Source organism: Blennius ocellaris (genome assembly GCF_963422515.1).
Source record: "Blennius ocellaris genome assembly, contig: SCAFFOLD_73, whole genome shotgun sequence".
Taxonomy (NCBI): Eukaryota; Metazoa; Chordata; class Actinopteri; order Blenniiformes; family Blenniidae; genus Blennius; species Blennius ocellaris.
In genome coordinates this window covers 123,548-146,727 of record NW_027661940.1, presented here as the reverse complement: position 1 = coordinate 146,727, position 23,180 = coordinate 123,548, and the positions used below count along the sequence as shown (strand labels likewise).

Here is a 23,180-nt window from a genome sequence, read left to right as displayed (position 1 = left end):
GCCTCTTCCTCCTCTAACATCAGATTATAGAGCATCTTCCTCCTCCAACACAAGATTATAGAGCATCTTCATCCCCAACACAAGATTATAGAGCCTCTTCCTCCTCTAACATCAGATTATAGAGCATCTTCCTCATCCAACACAAGATTATAGAGCATCTCCCTCCTCTAATCCAGATTATAGAGCATCTTCCTCCTCCAACAGCAGATTATAGAGCAGTCGGTCATGTCGGTACCTCTGGTGAGCAGCAGGGCCCTGGGTGAACGGACTGAAGCCAAATCCTCCGTTACTGATGATCCCTGATCCCTGCAGGAGGAGAAACCAGATTCAGTCTGAGGATCTGTTGCAGTGTGAAAAATATAAGGAAAGAGTTTCCTTCCACTCACAAGTTAACAGCGAAGTTATTAACCCTCAAAGACGTCCAACAGCAGCTAGCAGCTAGCAGCTAACAGATAGGATCTAACAGCTAGCAGCTAGCAGCTAACAGCCAGAACTCTGGTTTGCTATTCAGGAGGTCTTTGCAACACTTGATGACAACAGTCTCTTCAGATTCCACGAAAACACACAGCAGGAATCATTTCTTTATTTTGTTGCAACAGACTTTGAGATTAACTTGCGTAAACAAGTTTAGAACTTTATTGGATTGACAGCATTCATAAGCACATTTCCAAACATGTTTTTTTATGAGCTCTACAAAGATGAAGCATTAGAATTAGCATTAGCTCAAGCCTGAACATTTCCTGTGGATGAGAAGCTCAGGTTCTTCTGGTTCCTGTTTGTTCTGAGGTGCTTCTGTTACAGGAATTATCACACAACCATCGTTTTCCAAAGTTCTCATATCTTTCTTTTAACTCCATGAACTTTTCAAACTAAATTCTTAAACACTGTATCACACCATGTAAACATAATGATACTAATTCTATTCAAATACTTCTCCCTATTGTTTCTATTCTGTTCTCAAATGACAGTGTGAAACAGGTTGGCACTATAGATCTATTATGAGTAAAGATTTAAAGTTCTTGATCAGTATATCAAAGTGTGTCAGGAGAACATCACTATCAACGACACATTCTACACCCGACTACTGGCTTCCTGTGATAACGTTGGGTTTGGTGTACCCCGATCTTGTCGTCGATGAGTTGGCGAGCAATGTCCATCTGCTGGGCGGAGCCTCGGATGGTGAAGACGCGGGTGTTAGGGTCTGTGGAGGGTGGAGGGTTCCGCTGCAGCTCCACGTGAGCTCCAGACTGCTGGTTAATGTTCTTGATGGTTTCTCCACCTGGAGGAACCAAAGGCCGCATCATCAGTCACAACCAGACACAACCAGTCACAACCAGACACAACCAGTCACAACCAGACACAACCAGACACAGCCAGTCACAACCAGTCACAGCCAGACACAGCCAGACACAGCCAGACACAGCCAGTCACAACCAGTCACAGCCAGACACAGCCAGACACAGCCAGACACAGCCAGTCACAACCAGACACAACCAGTCACAACCATTCACAACCAGTCACAACCAGTCACAACCAGACACAACCAGACACAACCATTCACAACCATTCACAACCAGTCACAGCCAGACACAGCCAGTCACAACCAGTCACAACCAGTCACAGCCAGACACAGCCAGACACAACCAGTCACAACCAGTCACAACCAGTCACAGCCAGACACAACCATTCACAACCAGTCACAACCAGTCACAACCAGTCACAACCAGTCACAACCAGACACAACCAGTCACAACCAGTCACAACCAGTCACAGCCAGACACAGCCAGTCACAACCAGTCACAACCAGTCACAGCCAGACACAGCCAGACACAGCCAGTCACAACCAGTCACAACCAGTCACAACCAGTCACAGCCAGACACAGCCAGACACAGCCAGTCACAACCAGACAAAACCATTCACAACCAGTCACAACCAGTCACAACCAGACACAACCATTCACAACCAGTCACAACCAGTCACAACCAGACACAACCAGTCACAACCAGTCACAGCCAGACACAGCCAGACACAGCCAGACACAGCCAGACACAGCCAGTCACAACCAGACACAACCAGTCACAACCAGACACAACCAGACACAACCAGACACAACCAGACACAACCAGTCACAGCCAGTCACAGCCAGTCACAGCCAGACACAGCCAGACACAGCCAGACACAGCCAGACACAACCAGACACAACCAGTCACAACCAGTTACAACCAGACACAACCAGACACAACCAGTCACAGCCAGTCACAGCCAGTCACAGCCAGTCACAGCCAGACACAGCCAGACACAGCCAGACACAGCCAGACACAACCAGTCACAACCAGTCACAACCAGTCACAACCAGACACAACCAGACACAACCAGTCACAACCAGTCACAGCCAGACACAGCCAGACACAGCCAGACACAACCAGACACAACCAGTCACAACCAGACACAACCAGACACAACCAGACACAACCAGTCACAGCCAGACACAGCCAGACACAGCCAGACACAGCCAGTCATAACCAGTCACAACCAGTCACAACCAGTTACAACCAGTCACAACCAGTCATAACCAGTCACAACCAGTCAAAACCAGTCAAAACCAGTCATAACCAGACACAACCAGTCATAACCAGACACAACCATTCACAACCAGTCACAACCAGTCACAACCAGACACAACCAGACACAACCAGTCACAGCCAGTCACAGCCAGACACAGCCAGACACAGCCAGTCACAACCAGACACAACCAGTCACAACCAGTCACAACCAGACACAACCAGACACAACCAGACACAGCCAGACACAACCAGTCACAACCAGACACAACCAGACACAACCAGACACAACCAGTCACAGCCAGACACAGCCAGACACAGCCAGTCATAACCAGTCACAACCAGTTACAACCAGTCACAACCAGACACAACCAGACACAACCAGACACAACCAGACACAACCAGTCACAACCAGTCACAGCCAGTCACAGCCAGACACAGCCAGACACAGCCAGACACAACCAGTCACAACCAGACACAACCAGTCACAACCAGTCACAACCAGACACAACCAGACACAACCAGTCACAACCAGACACAACCAGTCACAACCAGACACAACCAGACACAACCAGTCATAACCAGACACAACCAGACACAACCAGACACAACCAGTCACAACCAGACACAACCAGACACAACCAGTCACAACCAGACACAACCTGACACAACCAGTCATAACCAGTCACAACCAGTCAAAACCAGTCAAAACCAGTCATAACCAGACACAACCAGTCATAACCACTTGTAAAGTTTGAGGAGGTTTGAAGTATGTTTTAGGGATGTTCTACTGTTCTACTTGATTCATCTGAACGTTAATGTACCGGGTCCTGCTCTTATACTTAACGAGTATCATCTGAACGTTAATGTACCGGGTCCTGCTCTTATACTTAACGAGTATCATCTGAACGTTAATGTACCGGGTCCTGCTCTTATACTTAACGAGTATCATCTGAACGTTAATGTACCGGGTCCTGCTCTTATACTTAACGAGTATCATCTGAACGTTAATGTACCGGGTCCTGCTCTTATACTTAACGAGTATCATCTGAACGTTAATGTACCGGGTCCTGCTCTTATACTTAACGAGTATCATCTGAACGTTAATGTACCGGGTCCTGCTCTTATACTTAACGAGTATCATCTGAACGTTAATGTACCGGGTCCTGCTCTTATACTTAACGAGCATCATCTGAACGTTAATGTACCAGGTCCTGCTCTTATACTTAACGAGTATCATCTGAACGTTAATGTACCAGGTCCTGCTCTTATACTTAACGAGTATCATCTGAACGTTAATGTGCCAGGTCCTGCTCTTATACTTAACGAGTATCATCTGAACGTTAATGTACCGGGTCCTGCTCTTATACTTAACGAGTATCATCTGAACGTTAATGTACCGGGTCCTGCTCTTATACTTAACGAGCATCATCTGAACGTTAATGTACCGGGTCCTGCTCTTATACTTAACGAGTATCATCTGAACGTTAACAAGGTTAGGCTTTGTGCTTGTCCATGTGTAAACCTCTCACTCTCTTACCTTTTCCAATGACCAGGCCACACTTGTCAGCAGGGATGGTGTACGTCACTTCCTGTAGTGGACCAGGAGAACCCATTGTCCAATCACTTCGGCCCCGAACCCGCCCACCCCGCAGGGAAACGCCTACTCCATCTCGCTCCTGCAGAAACAACTTGGTAAGGACAGACTAAGCAACCCCAGTGTGGCAACAATCATTCTGTCAACGTTCCTCATCAAGTTTGTCTGTCAAGGTGGGGCGAGGGTGGAGTCATGGTGGGTTCGGGGAGGAGTCATGGTGGGGTGAGGGTGGAGTCATGGTGGGGTGAGGGTGGAGTCATGGTGGGGTGAGGGTGGAGTCATGGTGGGATTGCAGTGGAGTCATGGTAGGGTGAGGGTGGAGTCATGGTGGGGTGAGGGTGGAGTCATGGTGGAATTGCAGTGGAGTCATGGTAGGGTGAGGGTGGAGTCATGGTGGGATTGCAGTGGAGTCATGGTAGGGTGAGGGTGGAGTCATGGTAGGGTGAGGGTGGAGTCATGGTGGGATTGCAGTGGAGTCATGGTAGGGTGAGGGTGGAGTCATGGTGGGGTGAGGGTGGAGTCATGGTGGAATTGCAGTGGAGTCATGGTAGGGTGAGGGTGGAGTCATGGTGGGATTGCAGTGGAGTCATGGTAGGGTGAGGGTGGAGTCATGGTAGGGTGAGGGTGGAGTCATGGTGGGGTGAGGGTGGAGTCATGGTGGGATTGCAGTGGAGTCATGGTAGGGTGAGGGTGGAGTCATGGTGGGGTGAGGGTGGAGTCATGGTGGGATTGCAGTGGAGTCATGGTAGGGTGAGGGTGGAGTCATGGTGGGGTGAGGGTGGAGTCATGGTGGGATTGCAGTGGAGTCATGGTAGGGTGAGGGTGGAGTCATGGTGGGGTGAGGGTGGAGTCATGGAGGGATTGCAGTGGAGTCATGGTAGGGTGAGGGTGGAGTCAGGGTGGGGTCAGGGTGGAGTGAAGGTAAGATCAGAGTGGAGTGAAGGTAGGGTCAGGGTGGAGTGAAGGTAGGGTCAGGGTGGGGTTAAGGTGGAGTGAAGGTAGAGTCAGGGTGAAGTGACGGTAGGGTCAGTGGGGTTAGGGTGGAGTGAAGGTAGGGTCAGGTGGGGTTAGGGTGGAGTGAAGGTAGAGTCAGGGTGAAGTGAAGGTAGGGTCAGGTGGGGTTAGGGTGGAGTGAAGGTAGAGTAAGGGTGAAGTGAAGGTAGGGTCAGTTGGGTTAGGGTGGAGTGAAGGTAGGGTCAGGTGGGGTTAGGGTGGAGTGAAGGTAGAGTCAGGGTGAAGTGAAGGTTGGGTCAGTTGGGTTAGGGTGGAGTGAAGGTAGGGTCAGGCGTGGTTAGGGTGGAGTGAAGGTAGGGTCATGGACCACCCTACATTACCTGTGCGGTCTGGATGAGCTCATTGATGAGATGAATGGCATGCTGGCAGCGGTCTGGATGACCCATCACCATGGCAACACGTTCTGGACTGATTCCATCATCTGCAAATCAAAAAGTGTCACATCTCAAAAGTCTGTTTCTGTTCTGTACGAGTCTGTTTGTACGAGGGATGCACCGATACCGATAGCCGGGATGGGATATCGGTCTGATACCGGATGGGGTATTGGTCAGACACCGGGATCGGGTGTCGGTCCGACACCGGGATGGGGTGTCGGACCGACACCAGTATGGGGAATCAGTCTGATACCGGGATCGGGTGTCGGTCCGACACAGGGATGGGGAATCAGTCTGATACCGGGATCGGGTGTCGGTCCAACACCGGGATGGGGAATCAGTCTGATACCGGGATCGGGTGTCGGTCCGACACTGGGATGGGGAATCGGTCTGATACCGGGATCAGGTGTCGGTCCAACACCGGGATGGGGAATCAGTCTGATACCGGGATTGGGTGTCGGTCCGACACCGGGATGGGGTGTCGGTCCAACACCGGTATGGGGAATCAGTCTGATACCGGGATCGGGTGTCGGTCCAACACTGGTATGGGGGATCAGTCTGATACCGGGATCGGGTATCGGTCCGACACCGGGATGGGATATCGGTCTGATACCGGATGGGGTATTGGTCAGATACCGGGATCGGGTGTCGGTATGACACCGGGATTGGGTGTCGGTCCCCCCCCAGTGTGTGTAAGCGAGGATTTAGGAATGGTGGCTGATAAATGAATGTAGAGGAAGTCTACTGAAAAATCAGCTTCTGACAAAGTTTTATTGAATATTTTCTAACAGTACATGTGGCAGTGCCATAAAAGAACTAATTTTGAATATCACAATGTTGGAATGTTGTTCAAATAACATCTGTGGAAAATCATTACCAAATCAATGTTTGTATTGGCCTCAGTACTCGGTATCAGCATCGGTCAGAACTCATACACAACTGATTGTGGAAAAAAATGGTATCGGTTAATCAACCGTTTCCGGAAGTTTCTTCCTGAACCTGGTTGTGCAGGTTGCTCTTCCTCAGAACCCGGTTCTGCAGGTTGCTCTTCCTCAGAACCCGGTTGTGCAGGTTGCTCTTCCTCAGAACCCGGTTCTGCAGGTTGCTCCGCCCACTGGGTGTGAACATGTTTAGTTAAATCTGAATTGAATCCATGTGACTCCACCTGCTTTGAACTGGATTCGGACGCCAGCATCGTTCTGGATCTTCTTGATCATCTCGCCGTTGCGGCCGATCACGATGCCCACAGCAAACCTTGGGACAGGAACCTGTGGAAGACGAAGCACTCAGACCAGAGTACGTCTACACAAGGTGCGCTTGTTTTCACGTCTTACGTCCAGGTTGGTTCCTCCCAGGCGGGCGCTGAAGTCACTGCGTCCCAACCTGAAGTCTCCATCCTTGTCACGGATGACCTCCAGTACCAGCTCTCGTGCAGCCTGAAGACAAAATCAGTCCAGGATCAGTACCGGGTAGGACCAACGGGAAGACTGGGACCGGCTCCAGCTCACCTGCACTTTGTACGGATCTCCAGAGATGCGCAGAGCTTTGTCAGCTCCCGTTGGCATGGGTCCATCCTGGATCATCATCATCTTCACTCCAGCTCGTTCCTGGAGCCACAGGAACAGAGGAACCAGAGGACCCAGAGGAACCACAGGAATCACAGGAACCAGAGGAACAACGGGAACCAGAAAAACAGGAACACAGGAATAGAGGGAACAGGGGAACAGAGGAACCAGAGCCACAGTGCAGGAGTCAGCTGGTGCTTGTTGGGTCTCACCACCTGAGTGACAACATTAACCCTCTTCCCTGTTTTCACTCATCTCTTTTCTTGAGAACAAGGTACAAAAAGAGGGTTCTATAAACAGACAGGTGAGGTGAGGTTCTGAGGAGGACTGCAGGTGAAGCTGAAACATGTCAGCAAGGTCACAACATTCCTGCTTCACTTGTCATTAAAAACTCATCTGCAATATACCTTTAGGAACAACAAAAGTGAACTTTTCATCATCTCCAGACCTCATCATGGACAACCCAGAACCAAAAACAACCCCCCTCTGTTCAGAACCTGAAACCCAAAGGAGCTCAGGGTCTGGTTCACGTGAGCTGAGGTGAAACAAGAACCTCCTTCAACCATTGTCCTAATATCTTTAACCTATGTTCCAACCAGGAATGTCATCTGGTACCTTTTGTCATCACCAACAACTTTGCCCCTGTTCTAGACCCATCATTGGAACCAGACCTGATTGGCACCAGTTCATCTGGGGTGTCCGTCACTCTACCTGCAGCTGCTTGATGGTGTCTCCTCCTCGACCTATCACCAGCCCCACCTTGCTGGCTGGGATTAGCATCTCCTGAACCGAGGCCCCGCCCTCCCCATCGCCATGGAAACCCGGACCGTTTCTACAGCGGTCCACGATCTGGACCAGCAGCCGCTTGGCCTGCCTGAAAGCAGAGGAACAGTGAGACGCAGTACTGACCGACCTGCAACATCCCAACAGGCCAAGCTTTGGGGTTCTAGTCCATTCACATGGAGCAGATGGTTCTCTGGACTGGGTTACTGGTCCATGTTCAGAAACTCACTCGATGCTCTCGGGGGTCCCGGTCAGAGAACACGGCCGCTCCATCAGACCCCCGCTGTCTGCAAACAAGCACCAACAGCACACACTTCACCATCAGCAGTCTGAGGAACATCCAGAAGATCGTCCACACACTCACCGGCAGCAATCTGGATCTTACAACCAGATTCTAGCTGGATCCTGGTGATCTGCTCCCCTCCTCGGCCAATAACTGGAGAGAACAAGAGGAGGAGACCAGTTGTTTAGAGAAAAGACAAGGCGCACTTCTCAGTCACTCAATTTACACAATTGTCTGAGGTCTTGGACTGGTTCTTCAAAGGTTGATGTACCTACGTGTTCCAGATGGAAGAAGACTTAATCTCATGTGAAAACTATCTCCTTCCACACAGAACGTGGCATGACTTTACAACAGACGTGTTCTCAGTACTGTCCTAAAGAAACATGGAGTCTGTTCAAAGGTCCTGGCTATACTAGAGGTCCATGTTCTGGCTGAAACGCTCCGAGTCTGACTGACAGTGACCGGTTCTGGGCCAGGGTCTGGCTGAAACGCTCTGAGTCTGACCGACAGTGACCGGTTCTGGGCCAGGGTCTGGCTGAAACGCTCCGAGTCTGACTGACAGTGACCGGTTCTGGGCCAGGGTCTGGCTGAAACGCTCTGAGTCTGACCGACAGTGACCGGTTCTGGGCCAGGGTCTGGCTGAAACGCTCCGAGTCTGACTGACAGTGACCGGTTCTGGGCCAGGGTCTGGCTGAAACGCTCTCAGTCTGACTGACAGTGACCGGTTCTGGGCCAGGGTGTAGCTTAGGGTTAGGGTTAGGGCTAGAATCCTGAACATAAGTCAGAACAAGTTCTGGATTCATCTAAAACAAGCCTGAAATGTTTTGGTTCCTTCTAGATGAGGTTCAGAGGTTAAAAGAGAGAAGTACTCTACGTAACGCCAGAAGCTCTGGATGAAGGACCGGGTCACTTTCTGTATTCAAATGAAAGACTCTTAGAAGATCCTGCTGAGAGGTCAAAGGTCATACTTACTGAAACCCACCATCCTGTCAGGAACCTTGTAGTCCTCCGTGATCACCCTGCTGCAACACGCACGCACGCACACACACACACACACACACACACACACACACACACACACACACACACACACACACACACACACACACACACACACACACACACACACACACACACACACACACACACACACACACACACACACACACACACACACACACACACACACACACACACACACACACACCAATTGGAGTCAGCACGTGTGTCGATAAGTGATTATGTTGATGCAGGCAGCAGGAAGGTGGATCTATACCACTTATCACCCGTCACATCGCCCCTCCTGTGTGTGTGTGTGTGTGTGTGTGTGTCATACCTCTGATGGCCTATGGCTGCCAACTGGTTACCTGCTGGGAAAAAGAGACGATTAGAAACTAACTAAATGACCATTGACCGTTTCACCACACAGACCACCAAATAGGCCACTACACAGACCACTTCCTGAGTCACCTTTTAGAAAGAACTCCTTGCTCAGGCACTCTGAGGCTGGGGGTAGGGTTAGGTTAGGGTAAGTGTTAGGGATAGGGTTAGGCCGGTTCACACGGGAGGAGAATTTGTCCGATTCTCTCCTTCCTAACCCTAACCCAACCCTAACCCTAACCCAATCCAACCCTAACCCTAACCCAACCCCAACCCTAATCTAACCCTAACCCTAACCTAACCCTAACCCAACCCTAACCCTAACCCAACCCCAACCCTAATCTAACCCAACCCGAACCCTAATCTCCAGGACGTTCAGATGATCCTAAGAGAATCTTATCAGATATTCCTGCCGTGTGTTCAGACGGCTCTCGTCTGCTTGGAAGGATGTCGAGATCGCAGCGATCTGAGATGGGGAATGTCCACCATGTTGGATTGTTTTGGCCGACTTGTCACCGTGGGGTGTCCTCCGAGGGGAAGACGCTACCAGCCTGTTGATTGTGACGCCTAGCCAATCAGAAAGCCAGGTGACATCGTGGCGCCGGACCGGAAGCGGGCGGGGAATCCAAAGATCAAAACAGTTGTCATGACGAACCAATGCCTCTTTTTTTTTAAGTGTTTTTTTTTCCGGAAAAACACACCACAAACGATCGCCATGGCATCGTCTTCGTCCACCAGGTTTCTTGACTCTGGAATCACGTTTGGTCTCGCAAGGTTTTGCAAGATTTCCCGTCTGACTGGACGGCCGTGACGTGTGGAATCCACATGACAGAACGTGTGCCGGTTATACTACAGGCAAGTCCTGCTCCCAAACTCTAGCTGGCAGTGCATGGCAAACACACTTCCACCGCAGTATTACATTAGAGCAGAAGAAGTAGACTTCTTCTGGGTGAGCCAGCAGGTGGTCCTGCAGTGGAGGGGAGTGGTCCACTACGGTTCCTCTGTTGAAGTCCGACCCTGAAGCTCATCAGCATCAAGGAGTCACATCTGGAGTTTCCAGCTGCACTGAGGGGCGTGGCTACTGGAATGACGTCATTCAGCTGCACCGAGGGGCGTGGCTACTGGAATGACGTCATTCAGCTGCACCGAGGGGCGTGGCTACTGGAATGACGTCATTCAGCTGCACCGAGGGGCGTGGCTACTGGAATGATAGGGTGAGGTACGTTATTCGTCCCGACGGAGCCGTGCAGCGCTCACAGACGTGTCAAGCATAAAACAGCCTTCTCAAACACACACACACACACACACACACACACACACACACACAATATGGAGTCATGTTTCATGAGATAGAGCTCTTCATGGCGTAAGACGTCCGAGTGACAAGATCAATGTTGAGTTAATGAAAGCAGCTGGCCATCGTTCTCTCTCTCTCACACACACACACACACACACACACACACACACACACACACACACACACACACACACACACACACACACACACACACACACACACACACACACACACACACACACACACACACACACACACACACACACACACACACACACACACACACTGTAGTGTGTGTATTTGAGTAGTTGGAGTTGACCTGTCAAAAGGACATGTTGATGAAAGTAGTTTCAGTCACCATGTGACTGTGTCCAAATGATATCTCAGTGTCTGTCAGTTTTCCAAAATCATCCTGCCACAGACACACTCAGGCTATCCTAACCCTAACCCTAACCCTGGCACAGACACACTCAGGCTATCCTAACCCTAACCCTAACCCTGGCACAGACACACTCAGGCTATCCTAACCCTAGCACAGAGACACTCAGGCTATCCTAACCCTAGCACAGAGACACTCAGGCTATCCTAACCCTAACCCTGGCACAGACACACTCAGGCTATCCTAACCCTAGCACAGAGACACTCAGGCTATCCTAACCCTAACCCTGGCACAGACACACTCAGGCTATCCTAACCCTAACCCTGGCACAAAGACACTCAGGCTATCCTAACCCTAACCCTAACCCTAGCACAGAGACACCCAGGCTATCCTAACCCTAGCCCTAACCCTGGCACAGAGACACTCAGGCTATCCTAACCCTAACCCTAACCCTAGCACAGAGACACTCAGGCTGTCCTAACCCTAGCCCTAACCCTGGCACAGAGACACTCAGGCTATCCTAACCCTAACCCTGGCACAGAGACACTCAGGCTATCCTAACCCTAACCCTGGCACAGAGACACTCAGGCTATCCTAACCCTAATCCTAACCCTGCCGTTCGGGCAAGTGCTTACAACATTTTACTTGCCTGAAGTTTAATGTAAATGTATAATCCTGGGTAATAGAAGTAGTATGGGTAGGTAATAGTTAATAGGTAGTATGAATTCAACCAACATAACTTTTTACATAAAAGCACTTGGCTCCACAACCATACGGGGCCGGCTTAGCACCAGTTCAGCCCCTGATAGGCCGGAGCTTTGGCGGTGGAAAGACAAAGAACTGGTGCCAAGTCTGGCCCTGGACCAGAACTAGAACCTGGTTCATTCTGGTGGAAAAGCCCCCTGTGGAGCGACTCACCTGTGTCCTCTGCACCTCGTTTCTGAGCGTAGTACAGCGAAGACTCCACAGCTCCAGAGGAGCTGTTCAGGTGGGACATGGCTTCTCCGCCCATTTTCCCCACCATCTGAAACACAGCGGAGTGGGGGAGGGGCGTCAGTACTACACAGTACTACACAGTACTACCATGTACGGCATTTCCAGAAAGGTAATTATCATTCACTTTCACCAATCATTATGGATACCAGTAATACACCTACGTCCTCTGGACATCGGTAATACACCTACGTCCTCTGGACATCGGTAATACACCTACGTCCTCTGGACACCAGTAATACACCTACATCCTCTGGACATCGGTAATACACCTACGTCCTCTGGACATCGGTAATACACCTACGTCCTCTGGACATCATTGTATTACGTTTGAAAACGGGTTTGACACAACATGTACAATAAAACCTCACTGAGACACATTAAGTGTGGTGCCTGGTGACAATTCTCATGTTGACAGACTTTAGATAACTTTGCCAACATTGCACATTGCTGTGTTGCTTTGCAAACACTGCACATTGCTGTGTTGCTTTGCTAACATTGCACATTGCTGTATTGCTTTGCTAACATTGCACATTGCTGCGTTGTTTTAATAACATCTACATTGCTGCGTTGCTTTGCTAAAATTGCACATTGCTGTGTTGCTTTGATAACATCCACATTGCTGTGTTGCTTTGCTAACGTTGCACATTGCTGTGTTGCTTTGCTAACGTTGCACCTTGCTGTGTTGCTTTGCTAACGTTGCACATTGCTGCATTGCTTTGCTAACATCTACATTGCTGTGTTGCTTTGATAACATCCACATTGCTGTGTTGCTTTGATAACATCCACATTGCTGTGTTGCTTTGATAACATCCACATTTCTGTGTTGCTTTGCTAACATTGCACATTGCTGTGTTGCTTTGCAAACACTGCACATTGCTGTATTGCTTTGCTAACATTGCACATTGCTGTATTGCTTTGCTAACATTGCACATTGCTGTATTGCTTTGCTAACATTGCACATTGCTGTCTTGCTTTGCTAATATTGCACATTGCTGTGTTGCTTTGCTAACATTGCACATTGCTGCGTTGCTTTGCTAACATTGCACATTGCTGTATTGCTTTGCAAACATTGCACATTGCTGCATTGCTTTGCTAACATTGCACATTGCTGCATTGCTTTGCAAACATTGCACATTGCTGTATTGCTTTGCTAACATTGCACATTGCTGTGTTGCTTTGCTAGCGTTGCACATTGCTGTGTTGCTTTGCTAACGTTGCACCTTGCTGTGTTGCTTTGCTAACGTTGCACATTGCTGCGTTGTTTTGATAACATCTACATTGCTGCGTTGCTTTGCTAAAATTGCACATTGCTGCGTTGCTTTGCTAAAATTGCACATTGCTGTGTTGCTTTGATAACATCCACATTGCTGTGTTGCTTTGATGACATCCACATTTCTGTGTTGCTTTGCTAACATTGCACATTGCTGTGTTGCTTTGGTAACGTTGCACAATGCTGCATTGTTTTAATAACATCTACATTGCTGCGTTGCTTTGCTAAAATTGCACATTGCTGTGTTGCTTTGATAACATCCACGTTGCTGTGTTGCTTTGATAACATCCACATTGCTGTGTTGCTTTGCTAACATTGCACATTGCTGTGTTGCTTTGCTAACGTTGCACCTTGCTGTATTGCTTTGCTAACGTTGCACATTGCTGCGTTGTTTTGAAAACATCTACATTGCTGCGTTGCTTTGCTAAAATTGCACATTGCTGTGTTGCTTTGCTAACATTGCACGTTGCTGTGTTGCTTTGCTAACAATACACGTTGCTTTGCGGTGTTTTTAGTGTAAACTGCGTCCAAAAAGCAACATGTTGCCATGAACAGTAGGCTAGCACAGTGCTGCTACATTAGCCTGCTGGCAGGATGCAAACTGTGGAATGGAGTTCCAGACTCATTCAGCAACAGTAAAGCTAACAGAGCTTCATGGATCAGAAATCTCTGCAGGTTGGATCAGAAATGTACGATCTGTGAATTATGTTGACATTGGAACCCGATACGATACTGGATCGGATCCATGCCTAGATATAATATAAAGAAAGAAATGTGTGTGTGTGTGTGTGTGTGTGTGTGTGTGTGTGTGTGTGGTAGTTGTCGTATTCCATAGTGTTGATGCACACAGTCACATTCTAAATGACCCCACAAATAAAACATATAAACATTGAGTGAATCTACTCAGCAGGATATTAACAGAGGAACAGTTTTGGGGTTTAGATTACTACTTGTAGTAGTTGAATCAATATTTTTATTTCATAGCCTACATCAATTTAAATAATGAAACTAAAGTGAGGCGAAATTATAGCACATACGCATATCTGCCTTTTCATTGTAGATGATGTTTCTATATGTTATATTGCTGCTCAATGGAATTCACATGTTACACTATTTATTCTATCTCCAGTCGGTCTGCTGCCATCTTCACTTCAATGTTCCCTCAGTGGAGGAGAGCTTTTAAACTGACGTGTTGACTGTGGCAGCAACTTCCTGTCAGCCTGTCTCTCTCCTCTGCTCCTGCTCCTGCTGTTTAGTCTGGAACTTTACTGTGAAACAACCGGGTTTAGTCTGAAACTTTACTGTGAAACAACCGGGTTTAGTCTGGAACTTTACTGTGAAACAACCGTGTTTAGTCTGGAACTTTACTGTGAAACAACCGGGTTTAGTCTGGAACTTTACTGTGAAACAACCGTGTTTAGTCTGGAACTTTACTGTGAAACAACTGGGTTTAGTCTGGAACTTTACTGTGAAACAACCGGGTTTAGTCTGGAACTTTACTGTGAAACAACCGGGTTTAATCTGGAACTTTACTGTGAAACAACCGGGTTTAGTCTGGAACTTTACTGTGAAACAACCGGGTTTAGTCTGGAACTTTACTGTGAAACAACCGGGTTTAGTCTGGAACTTTACTGTGAAACAACCGGGTTTAGTCTGGAACTTTACTGTGAAACAACCGTGTTTAGTCTGGAACTTTACTGTGAAACAACTGGGTTTAGTCTGGAACTTTACTGTGAAACAACCGGGTTTAGTCTGGAACTTTACTGTGAAACAACCGGGTTTAGTCTGGAACTTTACTGTGAAACAACCGGGTTTAGTCTGGAACTTTACTGTGAAACAACCGGGTTTAGTCTGGAACTTTACTGTGAAACAACCGGGTTTAGTCTGGAACTTTACTGTGAAACAACCGGGTTTAGTCTGGAACTTTATTGTGAAACAACCGGGTTTAGTCTGGAACTTTACTGTGAAACAACCGTGTTTAGTCTGGAACTTTACTGTGAAACAACCGGGTATAGTCTGGAGCTTTACTGTGAAACAACCGTGTTTAGTCTGGAACTTTATTGTGAAACAACCGGGTATAGTCTGGAACTTTACTGTGAAACAACCGTGTTTAGTCTGGAACTTTACTGTGAAACAACGGGGTTTAGTCTGGAACTTTACTGTGAAACAACCGTGTTTAGTCTGGAACTTTACTGTGAAACAACCGGGTTTAGTCTGGAACTTTACTGTGAAACAACCGGGTTTAGTCTGGAACTTTACTGTGAAACAACTGGGTTTAGTCTGGAACTTTACTGTGAAACAACTGGGTTTAGTCTGGAACTTTAATCATCAAGTGACAACTTCAACCAACATCAAGTGACATCATCAAGTTGCATCACCAACCAACATCATCAAGTGACATCATCAAGTGACATCACCAACCAACAAGTGACATCACCAACCAACATCATCAAGTGACATCACCAACCAACAAGTGACATCATCAACAAACAAGTGACATCATCAACCTACATCATCAAGTGACATCACCAACCAACATCATCAAGTGACATCACCAACCATCATCATCAAGTGACATCACCAACCATCATCATCAAGTGACAACATCAAGTGACATTCCCAACCATCATCATCAAGTGACATCACCAACCAACATCATCAAGTGACATCATCAAGTGACATCACCAACCAACATCATCAAGATACATCACCAACCAACATCATCAAGTGACATCACCAACCAACAAGTGACATCACCAACCAACATCACCAAGTGACATCACCAACCAACAAGTGACATCATCAACCAACATCATCAAGTGACATCATCAAGTGACATCACAAACCAACATCACCAAGTGACATCACAAACCAACAAGTGACATCACTAACCAACATCATCAAGTGACATCACCAACCATCATCAAGTGACAACATCAAGTGACATCACCAACCATCATCATCAAGTGACATCACTAACCAACATCATCAAGTGACATCACCAACATCATCATCAAGTGACATCACTAACCAACATCATCAAGTGACATCACCAACATCATCATCAAGTGACATCACTAACCAACATCATCAAGTGACATCACCAACCAACATCATCAAGTGACATCATCAAGTGACATCACCAACCAACATCATCAAGTGACATCACCAACCAACATCATCATTTGACATCACCAACCAACAAGTGACATCACCAACCTACATCACCAAGTGACATCACCAACCAACAAGTGACATCATCAACCAACATCATCAAGTGACATCACCAACCAACATCATCAAGTGACATCACAAACCAACAAGTGACATCACTAACCAACATCATCAAGTGACATCACCAACCATCATCATCAAGTGACAACATCAAGTGACATCACCAACCAACATCATCAAGTGACATCACCAACCATCATCATCAAGTGACATCACCAACCAACATCATCAAGTGACATCATCAAGTGACATCACCAACCAACATCATCAAGTGACATCACCAACCAACAAGTGACATCACCAACCAACATCACCAAGTGACATCACCAACCAACAAGTGACATCATCAACCAACATCATCAAGTGACATCATCAAGTGACATCACAAACCAACATCACCAAGTGACATCACAAACCAACAAGTGACATCACTAACCAACATCATCAAGTGACATCACCAACCATCATCAAGTGACAACATCAAGTGACATCACCAACCATCATCATCAAGTGACATCACTAACCAACATCATCAAGTGACATCACCAACATCATCATCAAGTGACATCACTAACCAACATCATCAAGTGACATCACCAACATCATCATCAAGTGACATCACTAACCAACATCATCAAGTGACATCACCAACCAACATCATCAAGTGACATCATCAAGTGACATCACCAACCAACATCATCATTTGACATCACCAACCTACATCACCAAGTGACATCACCAACCAACAAGTGACATCATCAACCAACATCATCAAGTGACATCACCAACCAACATCATCAAGTGACATCACAAACCAACAAGTGACATCACTAACCAACATCATCAAGTGACATCACCAACCATCATCATCAAGTGACAACATCAAGTGACATCACCAACCAACATCATCAAGTGACATCACCAACCAACATCATCAAGTGACATCACCAACCATCATCATCAAGTGACATCACCAAGTGACATCACCAACCATCATCATCAAGTGACATCACCAACCTACATCAAGTGACATCACCAACCATCATCATCAAGTGACATCACCAACCAACATCAAGTGACATCACCAACCAACATCAAGTGACATCACCAACCAACATCATCAAGTGACAACACCAACCTACATCAAGTGACATCACCAACCAACATCAAGTGACATCACCAACCAACATCATCAAGTGACATCACAAACCAACAAGTGACATCACTAACCAACATCATCAAGTGACATCACCAACCATCATCATCAAGTGACATCATCAAGTTGCATCACCAACCAACATCATCAAGTGACATCATCAAGTGACATCACCAACCAACAAGTGACATCACCAACCAACATCATCAAGTGACATCACCAACCAACAAGTGACATCATCAACCAACATCATCAAGTGACATCACCAACCAACATCATCAAGTGACATCACAAACCAACAAGTGACATCACCAACCAACATCATCAAGTGACATCACCAACCAACATCATCAAGTGACATCATCAAGTGACATCATCAAGTGACATCACCAACCAACATCATCAAGATACATCACCAACCAACATCATCAAGTGACATCACCAACCAACAAGTGACATCATCAACCAACATCATCAAGTGACATCATCAAGTGACATCACCAACCAACATCATCAAGTGACATCACCAACCAACATCACCAAGTGACATCACCAACCAACAAGTGACATCATCAACCAACATCATCAAGTGACATCATCAAGTGACATCACCAACCAACATCACCAAGTGACATCACAAACCAACAAGTGACATCACTAACCAACATCATCAAGTGACATCACCAAGTGACATCACCAACCAACATCATCAAGTGACATCACCAACCAACATCACCAAGTGACATCACCAACCAACATCATCAAGTGACATCACCAACCAACATCATCAAGTGACATCACCAACCAACATCACCAAGTGACATCACCAACCAACAAGTGACATCATCAACCAACATCATCAAGTGACATCATCAAGTGACATCACCAACCAACATCACCAAGTGACATCACAAACCAACAAGTGACATCACTAACCAACATCATCAAGTGACATCACCAACCAACATCATCAAGTGACATCACCAACCAACATCATCAAGTGACATCACCAACCAACATCACCAAGTGACATCACCAACCAACATCATCAAGTGACATCATAAAGAAACCATAAAGACCAGCCAGTGCTAAACACCGCCACCTGAGGACTAGAACGCAGAGTGAGTGTGTGTGTGTGTGTGTGTGTGTGTGTGTGTGTGTGTGTGTGTGTGTGTGTGTGTGTGTGTGTATGTGTGTGTGTGTGTGTGTGTGTGTGTGTGTGTGTGTGTGTGTGTGTGTGTGTGTGATACAGGTGCACGCTCCCTCCTATAGGCGGTCTTGTTGCGTAACGCAGCCGAGTTCCAATCCACAGCAAGCCTCCCTGGGGGGGGGTGACCTGGACCTGGACCCTCTGCGTCTCGGGCCGGACCATAAGGCGGTGATCCGTGTTGTCCATGGGGCTTTTTCATGCCACGCGGCTCCAACAGGTTTCCCCCTCAGTGACACGTGTGTCCAAACTTCAACCCCCCCCCCCCCCCCACACACACACACACACACACCTCCACCTCCACCTCCACCTCCCCCTCCACCAGCAGCCTGCCCTCTGGGTGACAGCCCCACCGGTCCGGACCGGCTCAGCCCGGACCACGATTCCGGAACCAACCTGTGTATGTGTGTGTGTGTGTGTGTGTGTGTGTGTGTGTGTGTGTGTGTGTGTGTGTGTGTGTGTGTGTGTGTGTGTGTGTGTGTGTGTGTGTGTGTGTGTGTGTGTGTGTGTGTGTGTGTGTGTGTGTGTGTGTGTGTGTGTGAGCAGAAGTTTAGTAACACAACACGAAGAACCGTCAGAAAAGTGAGTTCCGGGTCGCAGCGGCCCGGTCCGGCCGCGCTGCGGGGCTCCGGGGACTTGTTACCTGGCGGGCCCTGTGGATCACGTCGGCCAGGCCGTCAGCCTTGATCCCCGGCTGGCTCATCGAGGCCTGTCCCTGCACCAGCTCCGCCATCACCGCTAGCCGCTAGCCGCTAGCCGCCAGCCCGAGCTGCTGTGAGCGCGAGACGTCTCACTCCCTCTCGGTTTACGGTCCCAAACAGCAGACGCGTTCTAGAAAGAGGCTGCTTGGTTGAACAGACAGTTCAAAGATAAGAACCTGACGACTGTTTCCTTCAAATAGAGTATGTGACAACCGCCACCCGTCACCACCAGAGGAAAATAAAGAAATCAACTGTCATGGTCTTTCATTATGTGCAGCTTCTTCAACAGGGTTCATTAACATGCAGAAACGTGTAGGATGGAACAAGTCAAGCTATTTGACTTACTTCACGGGGGAAATGAGGAATGTAAAAGTGTAACAATAGTAAAGTGAAGAAAGGATGAATTGGGGAAACAGTGACTTCACGTTCCACCACAGGAGCATCAAAGTGTGTCACGTGACCAATAAGTTACTTAGTTGCCATTGTTGTTGTGACACTTGTTATTCTGCTGGCAGTCCCACTTTTTCCTTCTCTTCATTGCTTTTATGGCAGTAGTTGTTGTTGTTGTTGTTGTTGTTGTGGAGGAGGGGGTGGAGGTGAGCCCCCCCCCCCCCCCCCCCCCGACTATCAGCCCCTCAGAGTGACTCCAGGCAGTGTCTGATTGGTTCTCATGTTTTTCTCAGCAGGAGGCAGAAAGAGACTGAACTTCATTTTCACAAATCAGGCTGTCTGTATTCAGCTGCACATCACTCCTCTTCTCCTCCTCCTCCTCCTCCTCCTCTTCTCCTCCTCTCCTCTTCCTCTTCTCCTCCTCCTCCTCCTCCTCTTCTCCTCCTCTCCTCTTCCTCTTCTCCTCTCCTCCTCCTCTTCTCCTCCTCTCCTCTTCCTCTTCTCCTCCTCCTCCTCCTCTTCTCCTCTTCCTCTTCTTCCTCCTCCTCCTCTTCTTCCTCCTCCTCCTCTCCTCCTCCTCTTCTCCTCTCCTCTTCCTCTTCTCCTCCTCCTCCTCCTCTTCTCCTCCTCTCCTCTTCCTCTCCTCCTCCTCCTCCTCTTCTCCGCCTCTCCTCCTCTCCTCTTCTCCTCCTCCTCCTCCTCCTCTTCTTCTCCGCCCCTCCTCCTCTCCTCTCCTCCTCCTCTTCTCCTCCTCTCCTCTTCCTCTTCTCCTCCTCCTCCTCCTCCTCTTCTCCTCTCCTCTTCCTCTTCTCCTCCTCCTCCTCCTCCTCTTCTCCTCCTCTCCTCTTCCTCTTCTCCTCCTCCTCCTCCTCTTCTCCTCTTCCTCTTCTTCCTCCTCCTCCTCTCCTCTTCCTCTTCTCCTCCTCCTCCTCTTCTCCTCTCCTCTTCCCCTTCTTCCTCCTCCTCTTCTTCCTCCTCCTCTTCTCCTCCTCTCCACTTCCTCTTCTCCTCCTCCTCCTCCTTCTCCTCTCCTCTTCCTCTTCTTCCTCCTCCTCTTCTTCCTCCTCCTCTTCTCCTCCTCTCCTCTTCTTCTTCTCCTCCTCCTCTCCTCCTCTTCCTCTTCTCCTCCTCCTCTTCTCCTCCTCTCCTCTTCCTCTTCTCCTCCTCCTCCTCCTCTTCTCCTCTCCTCTTCCTCTTCTTCCTCCTCCTCTTCTCCTCTTGCTCTTCTTCCTCCTCCTCCTCCTCTTCCCCCTCCTCTTCTCCTCCTCTCCTCTTCTTCTTCTCCTCCTCTCCTCCTCCTCTTCTCCTCCTCTCCTCCTCCTCCTCTTCTCCTCCTCTCCTCCTCCCCTTCCTCCTCCTCCCACCTTCTCTTCTCCTCTTCCTCCTCCTCTTCTTCCTCCTCCCACCATCTCTTCTCCTCTTCCTCCTCCTCTTCTTCCTCCTCCCACCTTCTCTTCTCCTCTTCCCTCCTACCATCTCTTCTCCTCTTCCTCCTCCTCTTCCTCCTCCTCTTCTTCCTCCTCCCACCTTCTCTTCTCCTCTTCCTCCTCCTCTTCCCTCCTACCATCTCTTCTCCTCTTCCTCCTCCTCTTCTTCCTCCTCCCACCTTCTCTTCTCCTCTTCCCTCCTACCATCTCTTCTCCTCTTCCTCCTCCTCTTCCTCCTCCTCTTCTTCCTCCTCCCACCTTCTCTTCTCCTCTTCCTCCTCCTCTTCCCTCCTACCATCTCTTCTCCTCTTCTTCCTCCTCCTCCTGCCTGCTCTTCTCTTCCTACCTCATCTGGAGCTCGAGGTACAAGGTGGAGTCAGTCCAGGTACAAGGTGGAGTCAGTCCAGGTAGAAGGTGGAGTCAGTCCAGGTACAAGGTGGAGTCAGTCCAGGTACAAGGTGGAGTCAGTCCAGGTACAAGGTGGAGTCAGTCCAGGTAGAAGGTGGAGTCAGTCCAGGTACAAGGTGGAGTCAGTCCATGTAGAAGGTGGAGTCAGTCCAGGTAGAAGGTGGAGTCAGTCCAGGTACAAGGTGGAATCAGTCCAGGTACAAGGTGGAGTCAGTCCAGGTAGAAGGTGGAGTCAGTCCAGGTACAAGGTGGAGTCAGTCCAGGTAGAAGGTGGAGCTCCAGGTACAAGGTGGAGTCAGTCCAGGTAGAAGGTGGAGTCAGTCCAGGTAGAAGGTGGAGCTCCAGGTACAAGGTGGAGTCAGTCCAGGTAGAAGGTGGAGTCAGTCCAGGTACAAGGTGGAGCTCCAGGTAGAAGGTGGAGCTCCTGATACTACACTGTAATACTACCAGATATACCACACTTTGATACTACCAGTTATACTACACTTTAATACTACAAGTAATACTACACTTTAATATTACCAGTTATACTACACTTTAATACTACCAGTAATACTACACTTCCATACTACCAGTAACACTACACTTTAATACTACCAGTTAAACTACACTTTAATACTGTCAGTTAAAGTACACTTTAATACAACCAGTTATACTACACTTTAATACTACCAGTTGTACTACACTTTAATACTACCAGTTATACTACACTTGAATACTACCTGTGATACTAGACTTTAATACTACCAGTAATACTACACTTTAATATTACCAGTAGTACTACACTTTAATACTACCAGTTATACTACACTTTAATACTACCAGTTATACTACACTTTAATACTGTCAGTTAAAGTACACTTTAATACAATCAGTTATACTACACTTTAATACTACCATTTTTACTACACTTTAATATTACCAGTTATACTACACTTTAATACTACCAGTTATACTACACTTTAATACTACCGGTAATACTACACTTTAATATTACCAGTTATACTACACTTTAATACTACCATTTTTACTACACTTTAATATTACCAGTTATACTACACTTTAATACTACCGGTAATACTACACTTTAATACTTCCAGTTATACTACACTTTAATACTACCAGTTATACTACACTTTAATACTACCGGTAATACT

At 47.9% G+C, this 23,180-nt stretch overlaps 1 protein-coding gene across 5 annotated transcripts in view; it reads right to left on the bottom strand.

Moving 5' to 3' along the window:
- Positions 1-19,858, bottom strand: part of LOC308148550 (far upstream element-binding protein 3-like) — a 27,338-nt gene extending 7,480 nt beyond the window's left edge. For 2 of the 5 annotated variants that reach the window (XM_080522020.1, XM_080522024.1), the window contains exons 1-14: positions 19,741-19,858; positions 12,153-12,258; positions 9,515-9,548; positions 9,151-9,200; positions 8,260-8,331; positions 8,125-8,182; positions 7,824-7,986; positions 7,056-7,154; positions 6,882-6,983; positions 6,713-6,815; positions 5,494-5,594; positions 4,103-4,241; positions 1,119-1,279; positions 236-306 (exon numbers count right to left, since the gene is read on the bottom strand). In XM_080522020.1, coding sequence (XP_080378146.1) covers positions 236-306; positions 1,119-1,279; positions 4,103-4,241; positions 5,494-5,594; positions 6,713-6,815; positions 6,882-6,983; positions 7,056-7,154; positions 7,824-7,986; positions 8,125-8,182; positions 8,260-8,331; positions 9,151-9,200; positions 9,515-9,548; positions 12,153-12,258; positions 19,741-19,830 — 1,349 coding nt within the window. In that variant the 5' untranslated portion in view covers positions 19,831-19,858. The remainder of the gene's footprint in view (positions 1-235; positions 307-1,118; positions 1,280-4,102; positions 4,242-5,493; positions 5,595-6,712; positions 6,816-6,881; positions 6,984-7,055; positions 7,155-7,823; positions 7,987-8,124; positions 8,183-8,259; positions 8,332-9,150; positions 9,201-9,514; positions 9,549-12,152; positions 12,259-19,740) is intronic. The other 3 variants (XM_080522022.1, XM_080522021.1, XM_080522023.1) reach the window with 3 other exon arrangements.
- Between the last annotated feature and the right edge of the window lie 3,322 nt (positions 19,859-23,180).